This window comes from Aegilops tauschii, chromosome 1 (genome assembly GCF_002575655.3).
Source record: "Aegilops tauschii subsp. strangulata cultivar AL8/78 chromosome 1, Aet v6.0, whole genome shotgun sequence".
In the NCBI taxonomy this organism is placed as follows: Eukaryota; Viridiplantae; Streptophyta; class Magnoliopsida; order Poales; family Poaceae; genus Aegilops; species Aegilops tauschii.
In genome coordinates this window covers 136356456-136371236 of record NC_053035.3, presented here as the reverse complement: position 1 = coordinate 136371236, position 14781 = coordinate 136356456, and the positions used below count along the sequence as shown (strand labels likewise).

At 47.6% G+C, this 14781-nt stretch overlaps 1 protein-coding gene across 1 annotated transcript; it reads right to left on the bottom strand.

Moving 5' to 3' along the window:
- Positions 1 to 3140: 3140 nt before the first annotated feature.
- LOC123497168 (uncharacterized) lies at positions 3141 to 6930 on the bottom strand. The gene is made up of 3 exons (XM_073505352.1): positions 6913 to 6930; positions 4162 to 6157; positions 3141 to 3760 (listed from the first exon to the last, which is right to left on the bottom strand). Exons 1-2 carry the CDS (start codon positions 6928 to 6930, stop codon positions 4628 to 4630), a joined length of 1548 nt encoding a protein of 515 aa, XP_073361453.1. The 3' UTR covers positions 3141 to 3760; positions 4162 to 4627.
- Positions 6931 to 14781: the final 7851 nt, after the last annotated feature.

The window sequence follows — 14781 nt, the reverse complement described above, 5'->3', positions numbered from 1 at the left end:
GTGCATAAATATCTTCTCTATATTGGAAATGGGGCAAAGGAATAAAAAAAGGCAAGGTATAATAGTTAGTACCATCTTGTAGTGAATTGATGTCTTCTTCATTGTGCAGACAAAGATCTTGTTGTTTTTTGTCGCTAATTTCTTTATCCTAACAATCTTTCTGAGTTTCTTGACCTAATTGATATTCATGGATAACTCATTTCCCCATATGCAAAAAGGGTCGAACAGTGGGTCAAAACCTCTGACAGCAGGACCTACATGTGCAAGACCAAATTGTTAAAAACCTAAATATTAGAATGGTTCCTGTAATTGCACAATAATGTGCTATTAGACAACGGACCATGCACGTTCTAACCTCGATTGTAAACCTTAGTGCTTCCCATTGTTTCCCTGCAACACATATAAGGTAGTTAGTCATCAGGTTAAGTAAGGGTTCGCATGCTAGCAGTAAAATATATTGATGAAAAATAAGCACATTGCAGATTCATCAGATTAATTCAAGCCACATGGAAAACCCATTTATCCAAATCAAGCATGATTAAAAACTAGGAAATATATCACTTGATGTTTCTCATGTATTAAGTGCAGCCAAATTCGATTTATTCCCCACATGCACAACAGTACAAAATTCTACCAACGACAATTGAACATCGCATTGCAGATTTGAACCAAGCAGTTAACTAAACACAACAACAAATGAATCAAACATTAACTGAGCACCACATTGCACAATATAACATACTCCTAATAGAAGTTCAGACAGTTAACCAAACTAAGCATGCTTAACAACTTGGAAATATAACAATTGTATTTGTTTCTCATGCATTTACTACAGCCAAATTCAATGTATTCCTCACATGGTATACAATAACAGAATGCACCCACAACTATTGAACATCGCATTGCAGAATTGAACCAAACAGTTAATTAAACACCACAACACAAACGAACCAAACGTTAACCGAGCACCACATTGCACAATGTATAACCAAACCAAACATGCTTGATAACTTGGAAATATAGCAATTGTATTCGTTTCTCATGTATTTTGTAAAGATAAATTCGATTTATTTCTCACATGAAAGACAATACAAAATTGCAGTCTGAAGAATTGAACATCACATTTGCAGAATTGAACCAAACAGTTAACTGAAGACAACAACTAATTAACAAAACAGTTAATAAGTGAGCACCACACAGCACGACATATATAACATATACACTAGAGTAACAGATTGCATGGTAAATTTAGATAGCACAATTCACTAGAATTTGTGAAGGAAAGGCAGGAGCAGCACACGCAACGGGTAAACCGAGCATGCTTAACCGGCGTAGCTACCAAATGCCAAGGTGCTCCTCCAAGATCTGGGGGTCGGCACGAATGGCAGCCATCGCTATCTCATCCGCGCGTGCGGCCGCGATTTGCTTCTCCGCTGCCAAATGCTCCTTGAGATCCTGGCTATACTGCGTGCACCATGGCTTAGGGCAGCGCTTATTTGGTGGAGGGGTCGTTGATTTGGGTGGAAGGTGTCGCGCCAGCGGTCGGGGCATGTGGGATGTGGAAGGAGGAGGATGGGGTCGGGTGTGGATTATCTGCGTGGATGGACGAGGCCGAGCAGCGTGAAGGAGGGTCGCCGGCGAGGAGGCGGCGCTGCAAGCAAGGAGTGAAGGTTTCAACTTGGAAAGGAAGGCAGAAACAGGGGAAATGTGTCTTTTGGTAAGGGGGAGGGGGCAGGGAGGTAGATATTTCTGCGGATGTTGCTGCCTCGACATGGTCGTGGGTGGCCTCCATCAGGGCTAAGGCCGCCGCTGCGGAACAGACAGCTGCTGTGCCGCTCTCGCCAGTTGCTATCCCCGAGGCAGATGTTGCTGCCGCCACCTGAGAAGCAACAGCGGCCGTTTTGGCTGTCTTGGCCGCCCGGTCGCAGATTGCAGCCGCGCTCATGCACCTTGTTAGCACGCGCATGGCGGCTGCGGCCGCGCTCTCGCCGGAGTGGACCACCGAAGTTGCCCTCCCGACGTGGGTCCACGTGCCCATCTTTCACCGGCGATGATTGAACAGTGAAATGATATTTGGGGAACGAGCTAGTGTGCTTGAGACGCCGGATGTGGACTGTAGTCGACGCACCTTCTCGTGTAAGCCATAGGCGTACTATACACCGACGGTGCTCCAGGATATTTTGTGCTACATCTCACATGGTTGGTGATAATAAATTGTGTGGGATCTACTTAATTTTTCATATTGATTTGAATTATATAATGGGGTCATAGCGGCAATGGACGGTGTTTGAATTGCTAGATCTTTTATCTGCAGTGAATATGCAACTATATGTGTGTCGTAAAAGAATTGGAATTATTCAGGGTTCGTTTGGATATTTTATAGATTAAATTGGTTTTCTAGCCATTTCAGGTGCACAATTCAAAATTAAACTACATGCACATGCTCCGGTGCACCAACATGGGTTGTAAAATCATATATGTGTCCATGGGTTTATGCTTATGTCCCATGCAAGAAACGGGGATGAATTTCGAACACCACGGCACCATGGCTCTCCGGCAAACGTCGATGTACTTGGTTTTGTAATCTATTTATATTAAAAAGTACTTGATGGGGTCATCAGAAAAAAGAAAATTTGCCTAAAATCCCACAATAATTAGAAACATCCGGTCGTTATTTTATTAGATTAGAAAACCAAAACCATTGGATTAATTTTAAAGCTAAAGAAATTACCCACCAATGCCACAAAATATAGCCCGCAACCTAATATTCCCTACACGTCCATACTATGTGCAATCTAAAAGCTCCTGTTTGGATCGGAAGCAGCCACGGCAGCCGCCGGCCACCCATAGATACATGTTTAATAATTTCTCTCACAAGCGATTCAGCGGAGCCGTCGCCATGGTTAGCTACAGATTGGTTCTGTCAATTCAATTCCTAGGTACGTGCGTTTGCAACCAATGTTAAAAGATCAATCCACCTGCTTGCTACACATGTGTGTCCAGATCGATTAGTTTCATTGGTTGGTTTGAGCCGACTCTGTACATGGCTGCCACCGACAAAAATACTATGTCAGCTTCATGGGTTGGTTTGATCCGGCTCTGTACATGGCCGCCACCGGCCAAAAATGCTATGTCAGATGTACGTGCAAGAACAGCCAGTTGAGATACAGCTCTTAGCATATTTCTTTTGAGAAAATCTATATACATAGCTGCCATCGGCCAAAAGAACTATGAACACAATAACTATTCCAATTATACATCAATGGAAGGATGCCTCTACAGAAACACATGTAACTACAATTAAATGATCACAACTGCAGGGTTAAGAAAGATGTAGATTATCTGAATTTTTGATGCCACAACACCATGGGAACAAAGTCTAACTTTAGACAGATATGTTGTACCAGGCTGGCGGTGTTTGCTATCTTGAGTGATCGGGGCAAGGTGAGACCGCGAGAAGGCAAGGTTCTGTTTTATGAGCTTTTGCAATCAGATTAGCAATGGTGGCAGCACAAGAAAACCAAACGTGTGAGCTAGCATCAAATCAAGTTCAGCACGTGGCACATGTTAGAGCCCACCTTCAGCATCATCTTCCTTCAGGGATTGACACATAGACATCATCTTCCTCCAATAGTTGCAAGCACCAAAATCTCCTTTGTTGACACTCATCGATTGTCATCGGCTCTGTGAAGCGATCACACCACCCCCAGTAAGTACCATGTGCACATACTAAGAGATCAAACTACCTCCGGCGTATCACCTGCACAAATTTACATAATCTGCATGATTCTTGTATATGGCATTGATGAATTTGTTACATATCATTGAACAATGGATCAACAGTACTTCGATACTCAAGGCAGTGCTCATCTAAAGAGTTTTGACATGCTAACTCACAAGGTGGATCAAATATGCAATCCAAAAAGGTAACTATTAAGTAACTGATCTTGCATCTTTCATAGCAGTACATACAAAATCAGTAGAACGACTACCAGCGGTGGTTGCTATCTTGAGAAATTGGGGAAAGGTGAGACAGCGAGAAGGCAAGGTTGTGTTTTATGAGCTTTGGCAATTAGCTTAGCAATGGTGCCAGGGCGAGAAAACCAACCATGCAAGCTAGCATCAAATCAGGGTTAACACGTGCTGCACATCAGAACCCACCTTCAACATCGTCTTTGGTAGAACCAGGGATCCTACAGGACCTGCTCCGTAGGTTGTAGGGGAAGGATTGAGGAGGGCGCAGCGATGAGCGGGCGCGCCGGCGGCTGGACACCGTCGCGTGGGAGGAGGATGGCGGCGGCGGCTAGGGTTAGAGGCGGCTAGGGTTCCGGCTCCTCTGGGAGCCGGGCAATAGAGATAATAATATTCTTATTGCTTAATTCCAAAAAGAGTCTTACAGCCTATATTTATAACCTAGATAACTTGCATAAGAATTAACCTAAGATAACTTGCATAAGAATTAACCTAAGATAACTTGTGGGCTAAGATTGCCCGCTGGGCCTAGCTAAACCGGCCATAACACTAGCTAAACCGGCCATAACACTTCTCCCCGCCTGCACAAACAGCTCGTCCTCGAGCTGTAAGGTGGGGAAGCGCTTGCGGAACTCCTCGAGGTGATCAACCAGCGTCAAACACCTTCTCGACAGCTGGGGCGGCCAGGTCGGCGGCGACGGCGTCCTCCGGAATGTAGTCTGCAACCTCCAGGTAGAAGAGTCGCGGGCAGGCATGGCCGGGCGTGTAGGGCTCGTCGCAATTGAAGCACAACCCTTGGCGGCGACGCTCGAGTAGCTCGGCTGAGGTGAGCCGGCGGAACGGGCGCGCCGCGGTCGCGGCGAGGGGTGCCGCAGAAGCTTGCGCAGGCCGACCCTGCGCGGAATCCGGCCCGGGTAGCGACCCAGCGGTCCGGGACGGTGACTCCTGCTGGATGGCCACCGCGCGGCGCTCGAACGCGCGGGCGTAGTACATGGCCGACTAGAGATCCTGGGGTCCCCGAAGCTCCACGTCCACGCGGATGTGATCCGGAAGTCCACCGACAAAGAGGTCGGCCCGCTGTTGCGCCGTCACACCCGACGCATGGCATGCCAGGGCCTGGAAATGGTCGGCGTAGTCCTGCACCGTGGAGGTGAAGGGAAGGCGGCCGAGCTCCGCCAGGCGGCTCCCGCGGATCGGGGGCCCAAAACGAAGGAGGCAGAGCTCGCGGAAGCGCTCCCAAGTCATAAGTGGCGAAGTCGATCTTGGCGAACCGTGGCGGCTTCTGGGTCGGCGCGCCATGGCCGACCGGCTCGGCGGTGCGGAGCAGCGATGATGACGGCGCCCGGTCAATGGTGGGGAGACCGTCGTAGGCCCCCGCGGAGCCGGACGAGGCCCCAGACTGCAGCGTGGGTACCGGTGGGTCCCCGGCCTCTGTGTAAACTGGCGGTGGCGACGTCCCGGTTAGCCAGGCCGGGATTGGGGACGGGGACGGCGGAAACCGGACCTGCTGGATCGGAAGGCCTCCCGGTGTGGACTGGCCCAGTCTGGAGCTGGGCGGTGGCGGTGGGAGTTGGACCGGCGCGGGCGGCGCGGTTGGCGCAGCTGGGGCGGGCGCGGGCCAGTGCGGCCACTGCGGCGCTGCGGCGGGCGCGAAAGGCGCGGGTGGCGCTGCGAGAACCGGCGCGGGCCACTGCGGCCAGGACGGCGCTGGGGCGGGCGGCGGCTGGAGCGACGGATGGGCCCCAGCGATCGCCGCGGGTACCGAGTACCAGGGCAGATGCAGCAGCGGCGGGGCCCGCCGGTGTAGCCCGCCTGGAACGGCAGCAGGGGCGTCCCGCTCGGGCCCGACGCGTTCTGGATCGGCCAGTGTGTCGCCGGGTGGCTGTAGGCGGGAAGCGCAGCCAGCGGGGTGGTGTGCGGGCCGGCCAAGTACAGGGAGATGCCCTGGACAGCCGTCACGAGGTCCCGCAGGGTGCTGGTCATCTCCTCCGGCGTGAAGACGGAGGTTGTCGGCGGCGCGGAAGTGACGGGGGCCGGCGGCGCGGAGGTGATCGGGGCCGGCGGCGTTGGGGACCCGGCAGTGGTCATCGGGGCGGTGGTGATGATGGGCAGCGGCGGCGTGGGTGTTGATGACGACATGATCGAACCCGAGTCTCTGGATACCAAACTGGTAGAACCAGGGGTCCTACCGGACCTGCTTCGTAGGTTGTAGGGGAAGGATGGAGGAGGGCGCGGCGATGAGCGGGCGCGCCGGCGGCTGGGCACCGTCGCGTGGGAGGAGGATGGCGGCGGCGACTAGGGTTAGAGGCGGCTAGGGTTCCGGCTCCTGTGGGAGCCGGGCAATAGAGATAATAATATTCTTATTGCTTAATTCCAAAAAGAGTCTTACAGCCTATATTTATAACCTAGATAACTTGCATAAGAATTAACCTAAGATAACTTGCATAAGAATTAACCTAAGATAACTTGTGGGCTAAGATTGCCCGGTGGGCCTAGCTAAACCGGCCATAACACTAGCTAAACCGGCCATAACAGTCTTCCTCTAGCGATTGACGCTTGGACATCATCTTCCTCCAATAGTTGCAAGCGGCCCAATATCCTCTGTTGATACTCCTAGATTGTTATCGGCTCTGTCGAGCAATCAAACCACCCCCAGTAAGTACAATGTGCACATAATAAGAGACCAAACTACCTCCAGTGTGTATCAGCTTCACAAACTTAGATAATTTGCATGATTCTTGTATATGAAATTGATGAATTTGTTACTGAACATTGAATAATGGATCAACAGTACTTCGATACTCAAGGCAATGCTCATCTAAAGAGTTTTGACATGCTAACTCACAAGGTGGATCAAATATGAAATCCAACAAGGTAATTATTAAGTAACTAATCACTCATCTTTCCTAGCAGTACATACAAGATCAGTAAAATGACTACCCGCCTATTAATCGACATACTCTCATACACATAAAAAAACATTCAAATCCAGCCGCTACAGATTAGAGGCACTCATGATCTTCAACATTGTAACACAAGGTGATCAACACTATCCTCACACTCATGATCTTCAAGATTGTTACACAAGGTGATCAACACTATCCTCACAACTAATTTGCAGGTAGTATATTAAGTTTTATACCTCCAGAAATAGAAGCAAAAATTAAATAGTACTCCATCTACATAATCAGGACCTTCAAAGTTAGGTAGTATGGAAAAGCATTAAATTATAGAACTGTGATATGTTGATCTTAAAACAAAGGTTTTCCTATAACCTTGCTCATGAAATATACTTACCATCTCTAATTTGTTATTTTATCTAATCTGATATGCTTTTTCTTGACTTCGGTTAGGAATTTGTGTGCTCAAGGAAAGCAAAAACTTATGAGATTATAACCGACAAAAGGTTTCTGGTACATGGAATGCAAACTTTGCTTTTCTGCCACAAGAAAGGTAAATCATAACTATATTTGCAATTCACGTCATGAAGTAGCCGAAAACGTCGTCCTACGGTGAGCATCTTTGGTACCATTTTTTAGTAGCATTGCCAGTAAGCAGTGACACTATCACATTAGGTATCTACTTAAACTCAAGGTAAGCAATGATACAATAACAACAACATTTCTGATGTTTAATGAGGCTACGGAGAGACTTTTAGGCAACACTTGTGCATACCATGCTAAAGAACGATGGATTCAATTCAAAACCTTTATGGTAAAACACACATTCTGACTAAAGTTAAATTCAAGGAAACTGTGAGTATGAATGGAAAATTTCAAAGTGAGCTTCCCTTTTGAACTTCATGAGAGGCTTGAGACAAACATTTAAACAAAATAGTTGAAGAGGTATGTTCGTGCACATTACAGTATGTTCAAATGGTTTATAAACTTATAATGAGAGTATGCTCTTTATGACGCATGCTGGAAAGCCAAGTTACAGAAGGTTCTTCAAATTCTGTTATTCGAAAGTGAGATAATGAGGATTGCAATTAAGTAACGGTTTTATTATCATAAATACGGTATAATTTCTTAAAAGTATCACCAACAAGATTTCCATTTAACAGGGCAAGAGCCACTACAAGAATGCAGGAGAAAGTGAGAAGAAGAATATGTTTGGAAAGAAAGGATCTACATCATCTAACAAAAAACTTCTCGGTCAAGCAAAATATCTAAAAAAAATATGTGAGAAAGATTGATCTAGAAATAGCAAATAAACTGTTAAAGAAATTGAACTTCATGTGAGGCAATACACCCAAAACATTTTCTCGCTGTATATGCATTAACTATTTACAACCTATTGTTAAATGATATTAAAACATGTTTTTTTAATAATGTAAAAATGATTTCTTTTTATAGGGCAATCGTTCCTACAAGATTGCAACTAGAGGAGAGAAGAAAAATGTGCTTGAAAAGAAAAACTCTACATCATCTAACAAGAAACTTCTATTGAGGATAAAAAGAAGAAGTAAACATGCAGGTGGAGTCAAAAAAATTATTTCAGAGAACACACAAAGAGAGACAAAGAAGATGTAAACAGGATTTGAAAGGAAAAGCTTTTTGAAATAACTAAAAAAATTTGGTGCAAAAAACAAAGTACACAATGAGGAGGTATTCTGTTGAAATCAATATGAAAAGGAAGTACCCAACATTCAATCTACAGATTTAGCTGTAATCACAGTGGAAGATGATTCAGATAAAGACTGAAGAAAACTGTACACATGTCAAAAGTCCTAGCAACAAGAAATTCAAAAGAGTTATCAAATAAAAGAAATTCAACAATGAGGTGAAAAGTGTATACTTTCAACATAATATATGGTTTTCAAGATAAACCCAAGTGTTCTATTTGATGTTCCAAATTATGGTATTCTATCTCATAGTTTGAAGAGGAAGAAAATGATGTATCAGTGATTCAAATGATGATTCATGAGTCAACCATCCAAGATACTAATGGTGAGGTATTATCATTTAACCACTGACTTTGTATTCTTTATCAATTGGGGATGCACTGGCAGTCTGGTAGTACTATGTCTCAGATGCACCTCTGAAACCAATTAATTTACTAGCAAATCTAGCATACATGTGCATGCAAGTTCTCTGCATGCAAGTTTATATGCACCTCTTGAGCCAATTAATTTACTAGCAAAACTAGCATACTGGTGCATGTATGTTATGTGCTTGGAAATTTTAGTGAACAATAAAATACTTTCATCTACATTATTCAATGATTTTCAGTATTATGGATCACTGTTACATTTGAAGATACAGAATTCATAAATAATAGTTAAATTTATGATATTGCGTAGGAAGAAGAGAGACACAAGAAGACAAGTAAAAAAGTCACAAGTGAAGATTTGAGAGAGGGCTGACACAATCAGAGATTTAAACATGGTATGGAAGGACGGAATTGGTCTACTACTCTGCAGAAGTACTGGAAATGTGCATCAAGATCCATATGATGAAAATAGTTAATAAATACCAAACATCGACATTCTATATCGACATATGATGGAGTACAACCCAATAGTCAGGGCATTCGTCTATCATTATATTTTGTATATGTACAATTCGGTCAGACCTATTTGACTATTCAATTATTAAAAACTAATTTGTCTTTGGGAAATACTACTAAACTATACCAACTCAATACAGTGATTATACTACTAAATTTGTTGAATATGAATTGGGGTACGGCAGCCTAACACTACCTATGCCAGTCGCAAAGCCCAGAAAAAATTGGAGGGTACAGAAGAAAATTAAGATTATTCACTAACAGATAGTACCTCAATTACATTATATTGGTATACAATCATACACACTGAGGAAAGGTTAAGCAAAAAATATGATAAGACAGGAAAAGCAAAAAAGAGGGACCTGTAGGTCGAAGAATACTGACGTTGTGGAGGATGGTGATGATGTGTTGGGCTGCCTCGAGTGGGAACAACGACCATGCGGATGGCTCGCGCGCTTGGGAAGACAACATCGCCAGCATCCTCATACTCAAGCTGGATCCATGCTGCTGCTGGAGACGAGATCCACGCCCACATCACCTGCACGGACGCCGAGGGAAACGACACCGTGCAGATCGACGATCTCGCCTCCTCCCTTCCGCAGATGCTCCTCGGACCCTGCTACACATCCGTCGCTGTTTACCGGCCCAAGAGACAAGCCGCTGTAGACAGACACCCCTGTGGGCTGTGGCCGCAACAACGAGTTGAGCTGCGGGGATGCCTGCAGCTGAGGAGGAGCAGGCTCAAGGCAACAAATCAAGAGGGAAAACTATTGGGGACGGCTCATCCGGTGGCAGCAATTTTGGAGTGAGCGGATGGAAGAAGGAAAGAAGAAAGTGTGAGAGTGTGAAGGTGTGTGTGAGACTGTGAGTGAGAGAAATATTCCTTTTTAAGCGTAGAGTGAGAGAGAAGGGTGTGTGAGCACTAAGCAGTGGTGTAAATCTGCTTAAGCGTGTTGGGCTCAAACCAATTAATTATATCATACCAGGACAAAAAAACAACTTTAAGTATATAGTGCATATACGTGTGTTTAGCCCAAATTACATAATTTTCCGTTAAAACATTCAGTACATTATTCATATGACTAAAAATCCCTCACATATACAAATGTGTCATATTGGGAATCAAATTTAAGAATATGAGACTCTCCGTAAAAATATCATACATATATTTAACATGAACGAAATTATTATGGTGTGATGTGTCGGTTAGTCCAAATAAGTCGACATTCCATGACAAGCCATACCCACAATAAAAACATGATAGCCCGACCACACGTCACTCCTGCACTATTCTACATGAACGCGCCCTCTTGGTATTTTCCAAAACATGAAAGGAGAATTCCTCTTATGCCGAAAAAACCACTTCACAATCAACGGACAAAAAAACTTAATATTTTCTTTTTTCAAACAAACTTTCTTCCATACTAGCCTGCACATATGTGCGGGCCATTTTGCTAGTTCTAGTAAATCCAAAAGTCGTCCGAAATTCATGAAACTTGGCAGGCTATCATGGAGCAGCAAGCTGTCCTCCAATGCACAGGCTCACCGGGAAGCGTGCAAGCTATACGCTGCGCATGCTCACTGGGAAGCGAGCCCTTTGACTTCCATGGCCGCCCCCCTTTCTCTCCATTAATGGCGCCCGAGCCGCTGCTTAATACGGGTGGCCTTACTGTTCGCCTCCCATTCCCCTCCCTCCCGCAGATCTCCACCAACACCATGGCGCAGAAGGATCATCTGCTACTAGTCTTCATGTTTGGTGAAGTCGACTCCGAGCCGGAGGAGATAGAAAATAAGGAGGAATGGGGCCTCATGGACATGGCCCAGAACGAGCTGGCCACGGCGGTTGCTGCCCCCGCTCCCGTCCCAGCTCCCATCCCCGCGCCAGCCACCATCCCCGTAGCATTGACGGGCTGGTCGCCGAGCACTATCGCAGAGCTGGAAGCCACGGGCGTCAGCGAGGTCTCCGCGGACCCGCGTGAGCTCGTGTACATGCCAGCACCAGCGCCCGTGCCCGTGCGTGCCCCTCCACCACCGCGGTGTCGGTCCCCATGCGTTTGGACGCACCCGCCGCACCCGTGCCCATGCGCGCGCCCCCCTCGGCGGCATGGGACACCGCCGTCGACCGCTACCTCTCAGCGCCGCCAGTTGCCGTCCTCCCGCGCCCCGCACGTCGATCGCGCGATGACATGATGTGTGATTTACAAGTGAAGAACATTCGGTGTTGCATTGAAGACTTCAACAACGGCGTCCCGAAGGACGACAACGACAACGATGGCGCGGCACGCCGCCTCCGCCGCCGCCGGAAATAATTTTTTTTCTTGGGTTTAATACTGTATCTCGATCATATGAATATAAATTCGCAGTATGATTAAATGAAAGATATGGTTTGAGCGAACTTGCGTTTTTCTCTCTTAATGTACAGACTTGTCAAACGATTTTCTTTTGAAAAAAACGTCAATCGTTTTTAAATATAAAACACGCATCGCAAACGTTTTAGTTAGAACACCCGTATGCAAACCGACAGCTTCGCCAGGAAGCCAAGGGAAAATGTGCCGAGCAGGATTTGTGCAGCACTTGATCGCAAACATTTTAGATAAAACACCCGTATGCAAAGTGAGAGTAGGATTTATGCATCTCTTCAACGCAAACGGTTCTTTTAGATGACCCGTGTGCAACCACTTACAAACAATTTGATAAGATTTGCATATGTCATATTGGGTATGTTGCCATTTGTCAAACTGGAAAGATTGACATTTGTTGATCTAGTAACATTGCCATTTGTCAACCTTGTAACACTGCGATTTGTCAAAATATGAAGCTAAAAATCACTAGCAGTATCTAATTTTTGCAACTAAAATTCAGTAATTAAGCATAGATTTCATTCATAGATTAAGTAATCGTTCTTAATTTATACAAACAGTTCAACTCGACAGCTGAACGGACCAAACTTTTTCCCAATTGTTGTCAACCACGTACTGAAATAGCTAGTTCAACTATATATACTAGTTAATTTTAAGTACGTTGTACAGTTCCACCACATCTATAGTTAGATGAACTGAACAAAATAGCCCCTAAATACTACTACTACGGAGGGGCTTTGTACTACTTCCGGCTGCCTCTCCTCTACCGAGCGCGCTCAGTAAGAAGCAGAGGAGTAGCCTACTGACGAGCTGGACAACTGCAATACGGTGTCTGCCGCTGGTGCAGCTTCAGCGACGCTCACCTCGAATGCCCTCTGCCACTCCAGACGACCCCTCTCGAAGCAGTGGTTCTCCTCGTAGATCTCCTGATTCCTCGCCTCTGAGGCGGCATGTGCCGCGGCCACGGCGGTGGTAAGGCTCTTTGTGTGCTCGACGAGGCGCTCCTCCTCCTCCCGCAGGAACTCGGTGTAGCGCGCAAGGTCGCTGACGCACGTGCGAGCATCCACCTCCGCCTCCCGCCTTCGGGCGGCGGTGGCGGAGCGGGTGATGACCCCAGCGGTCGACAGTGGGCTGGCGTCCACGGCGGCCGGCGATGGGGTGGCGGCCACGACCATCACCTCCCGCCATTGGGCCGCGGTGGTGGAGCGGGTGATGGCCACGGTGGCCGGCAGTGGGGTGGCGGCCACGACGGCCACCTCCCGCCTTCGGGCAGTGGAGGCGGAGCAGGCGATGGCCCTGGCTTTCAACGGTGGTGTGGCGGCAACGACGGCCGGCAACAGCTGCCGACGGGCAGCGGCGGCGGAGCGTGTGGTGAGTGTTTCGCGCACACCCAACAGGGACGCCACGCGCACTACACTATGCCCGGGATTGCGGCGCTGCCGCGGTGTAGCCTCCCAGCTAGAGATGTCCTCTGATGATGGTGGAGTTGCTGAGCGACGACGACGGACCGGTGCCATTGGCGATTGTGGGAGAAGCAGACGAGATAAGCTACAGGGAGGGAGGGGAAAATGCGACGCGGGACTCACCGGCCGTGAGGGTTTATATAGCAGGCCGGTAAGCATTGGGATTTTGGGGGATCTCACTGAGTCAGGCGGGAAGCTTGCGCGGGAACCTGCGAGGTTGCGCGGGAACGGGCTCACCGACGATTCATTGGCGCCACCGTTTGGCCAAAAGAACGCCCCCGCGCGCTGCGCAAGCTTGCGCTATAAGCCGTCTGTGGCAGCGGGGTGACAAGATGTGTGAGAGGATGACGAAAGGCCACGTACACATACGGTTAATAAAAAAAGCGTTTGCGATTTAGTTACCAACTATACCCCCGTCTTGATTTATAAGTATGATTTAACTAATAAAATATGAATGCATGTCGCCAAAGATTATATAGTTGGATTCGTATTTGAACATAGTTTCCAATTATATAATTTTTATAACATGCATTAACAATTTGTTGGTTAAATTTGAGGGCAAAGTATGGCACAGAATATAAAGGGGACTATAGACTAGACGGAGGTAGTAGCACACGACAGCTCTCTACGCAGCGATGCAACTGTCGGCCGGCTTGTAGGCGACCATTTCCTGCGTGTTCAACTGCTCTATGCGTGTGGTTGCTTGCGGTTCAGGCGGCCGCGGCGCGCTCTGCTCTCGCGTCCCTCCGGGTGCTCTGCCCTCGTCCCTCCACGCGCGCTACCAGTGTTTGGGGTCGGCGCACGATCACGCACGTTCGTGTGCATGCGGTTGCGCCGAGCGCGGTGCGACAATGCAGTTAACCACTGCAAAAACTGCCATGCGGACGCGCGGAGAATCCAGGCCGCCCGGCCCCCATTTATTCCTGCGGCCATTTACCTTTATCTCTCACGTCACACGACACAATAAGCACACCCACGACGACACATACAGAGAGGACATCCAGCGGTTCCAATGGCGCTCCTAGCGGCCGACGACGACAACGGCGGGCAGTTCACCACGCATCACGTAGTGGACACCCACGTGAGGGGGAAGGCCCTCTCGGTGGTGTACATGAACAATCATGTCTCGGTGGAGAGCTCCATCCAAACTATGGAGCAATTCCTTGCCGAGGACAAGTACCAAGTGGTCGGCTTCGACCTCGAGTACACCATCGGTCGTGCCGGGCACGATCAAAAGCTTGCCGTTGCCCAGTTATGCATGCGACATGACGTCCTCGTCTACCACTACCACCTTGCCATAAGGCCTTTCGAGCGTTTCTCCAGGTTTATCAACAGCTCCGACTACAGTTTCGCTACGGTGGACACCACCAATGATCTAACAGCGCTCAAGGTTTCGGGCTTGAAATGCCCGAATATTGTCAACACCCAGCACCACTACAAGGTCTAGGGCAGCGACAAAAACAAACTGAACTCCCTGG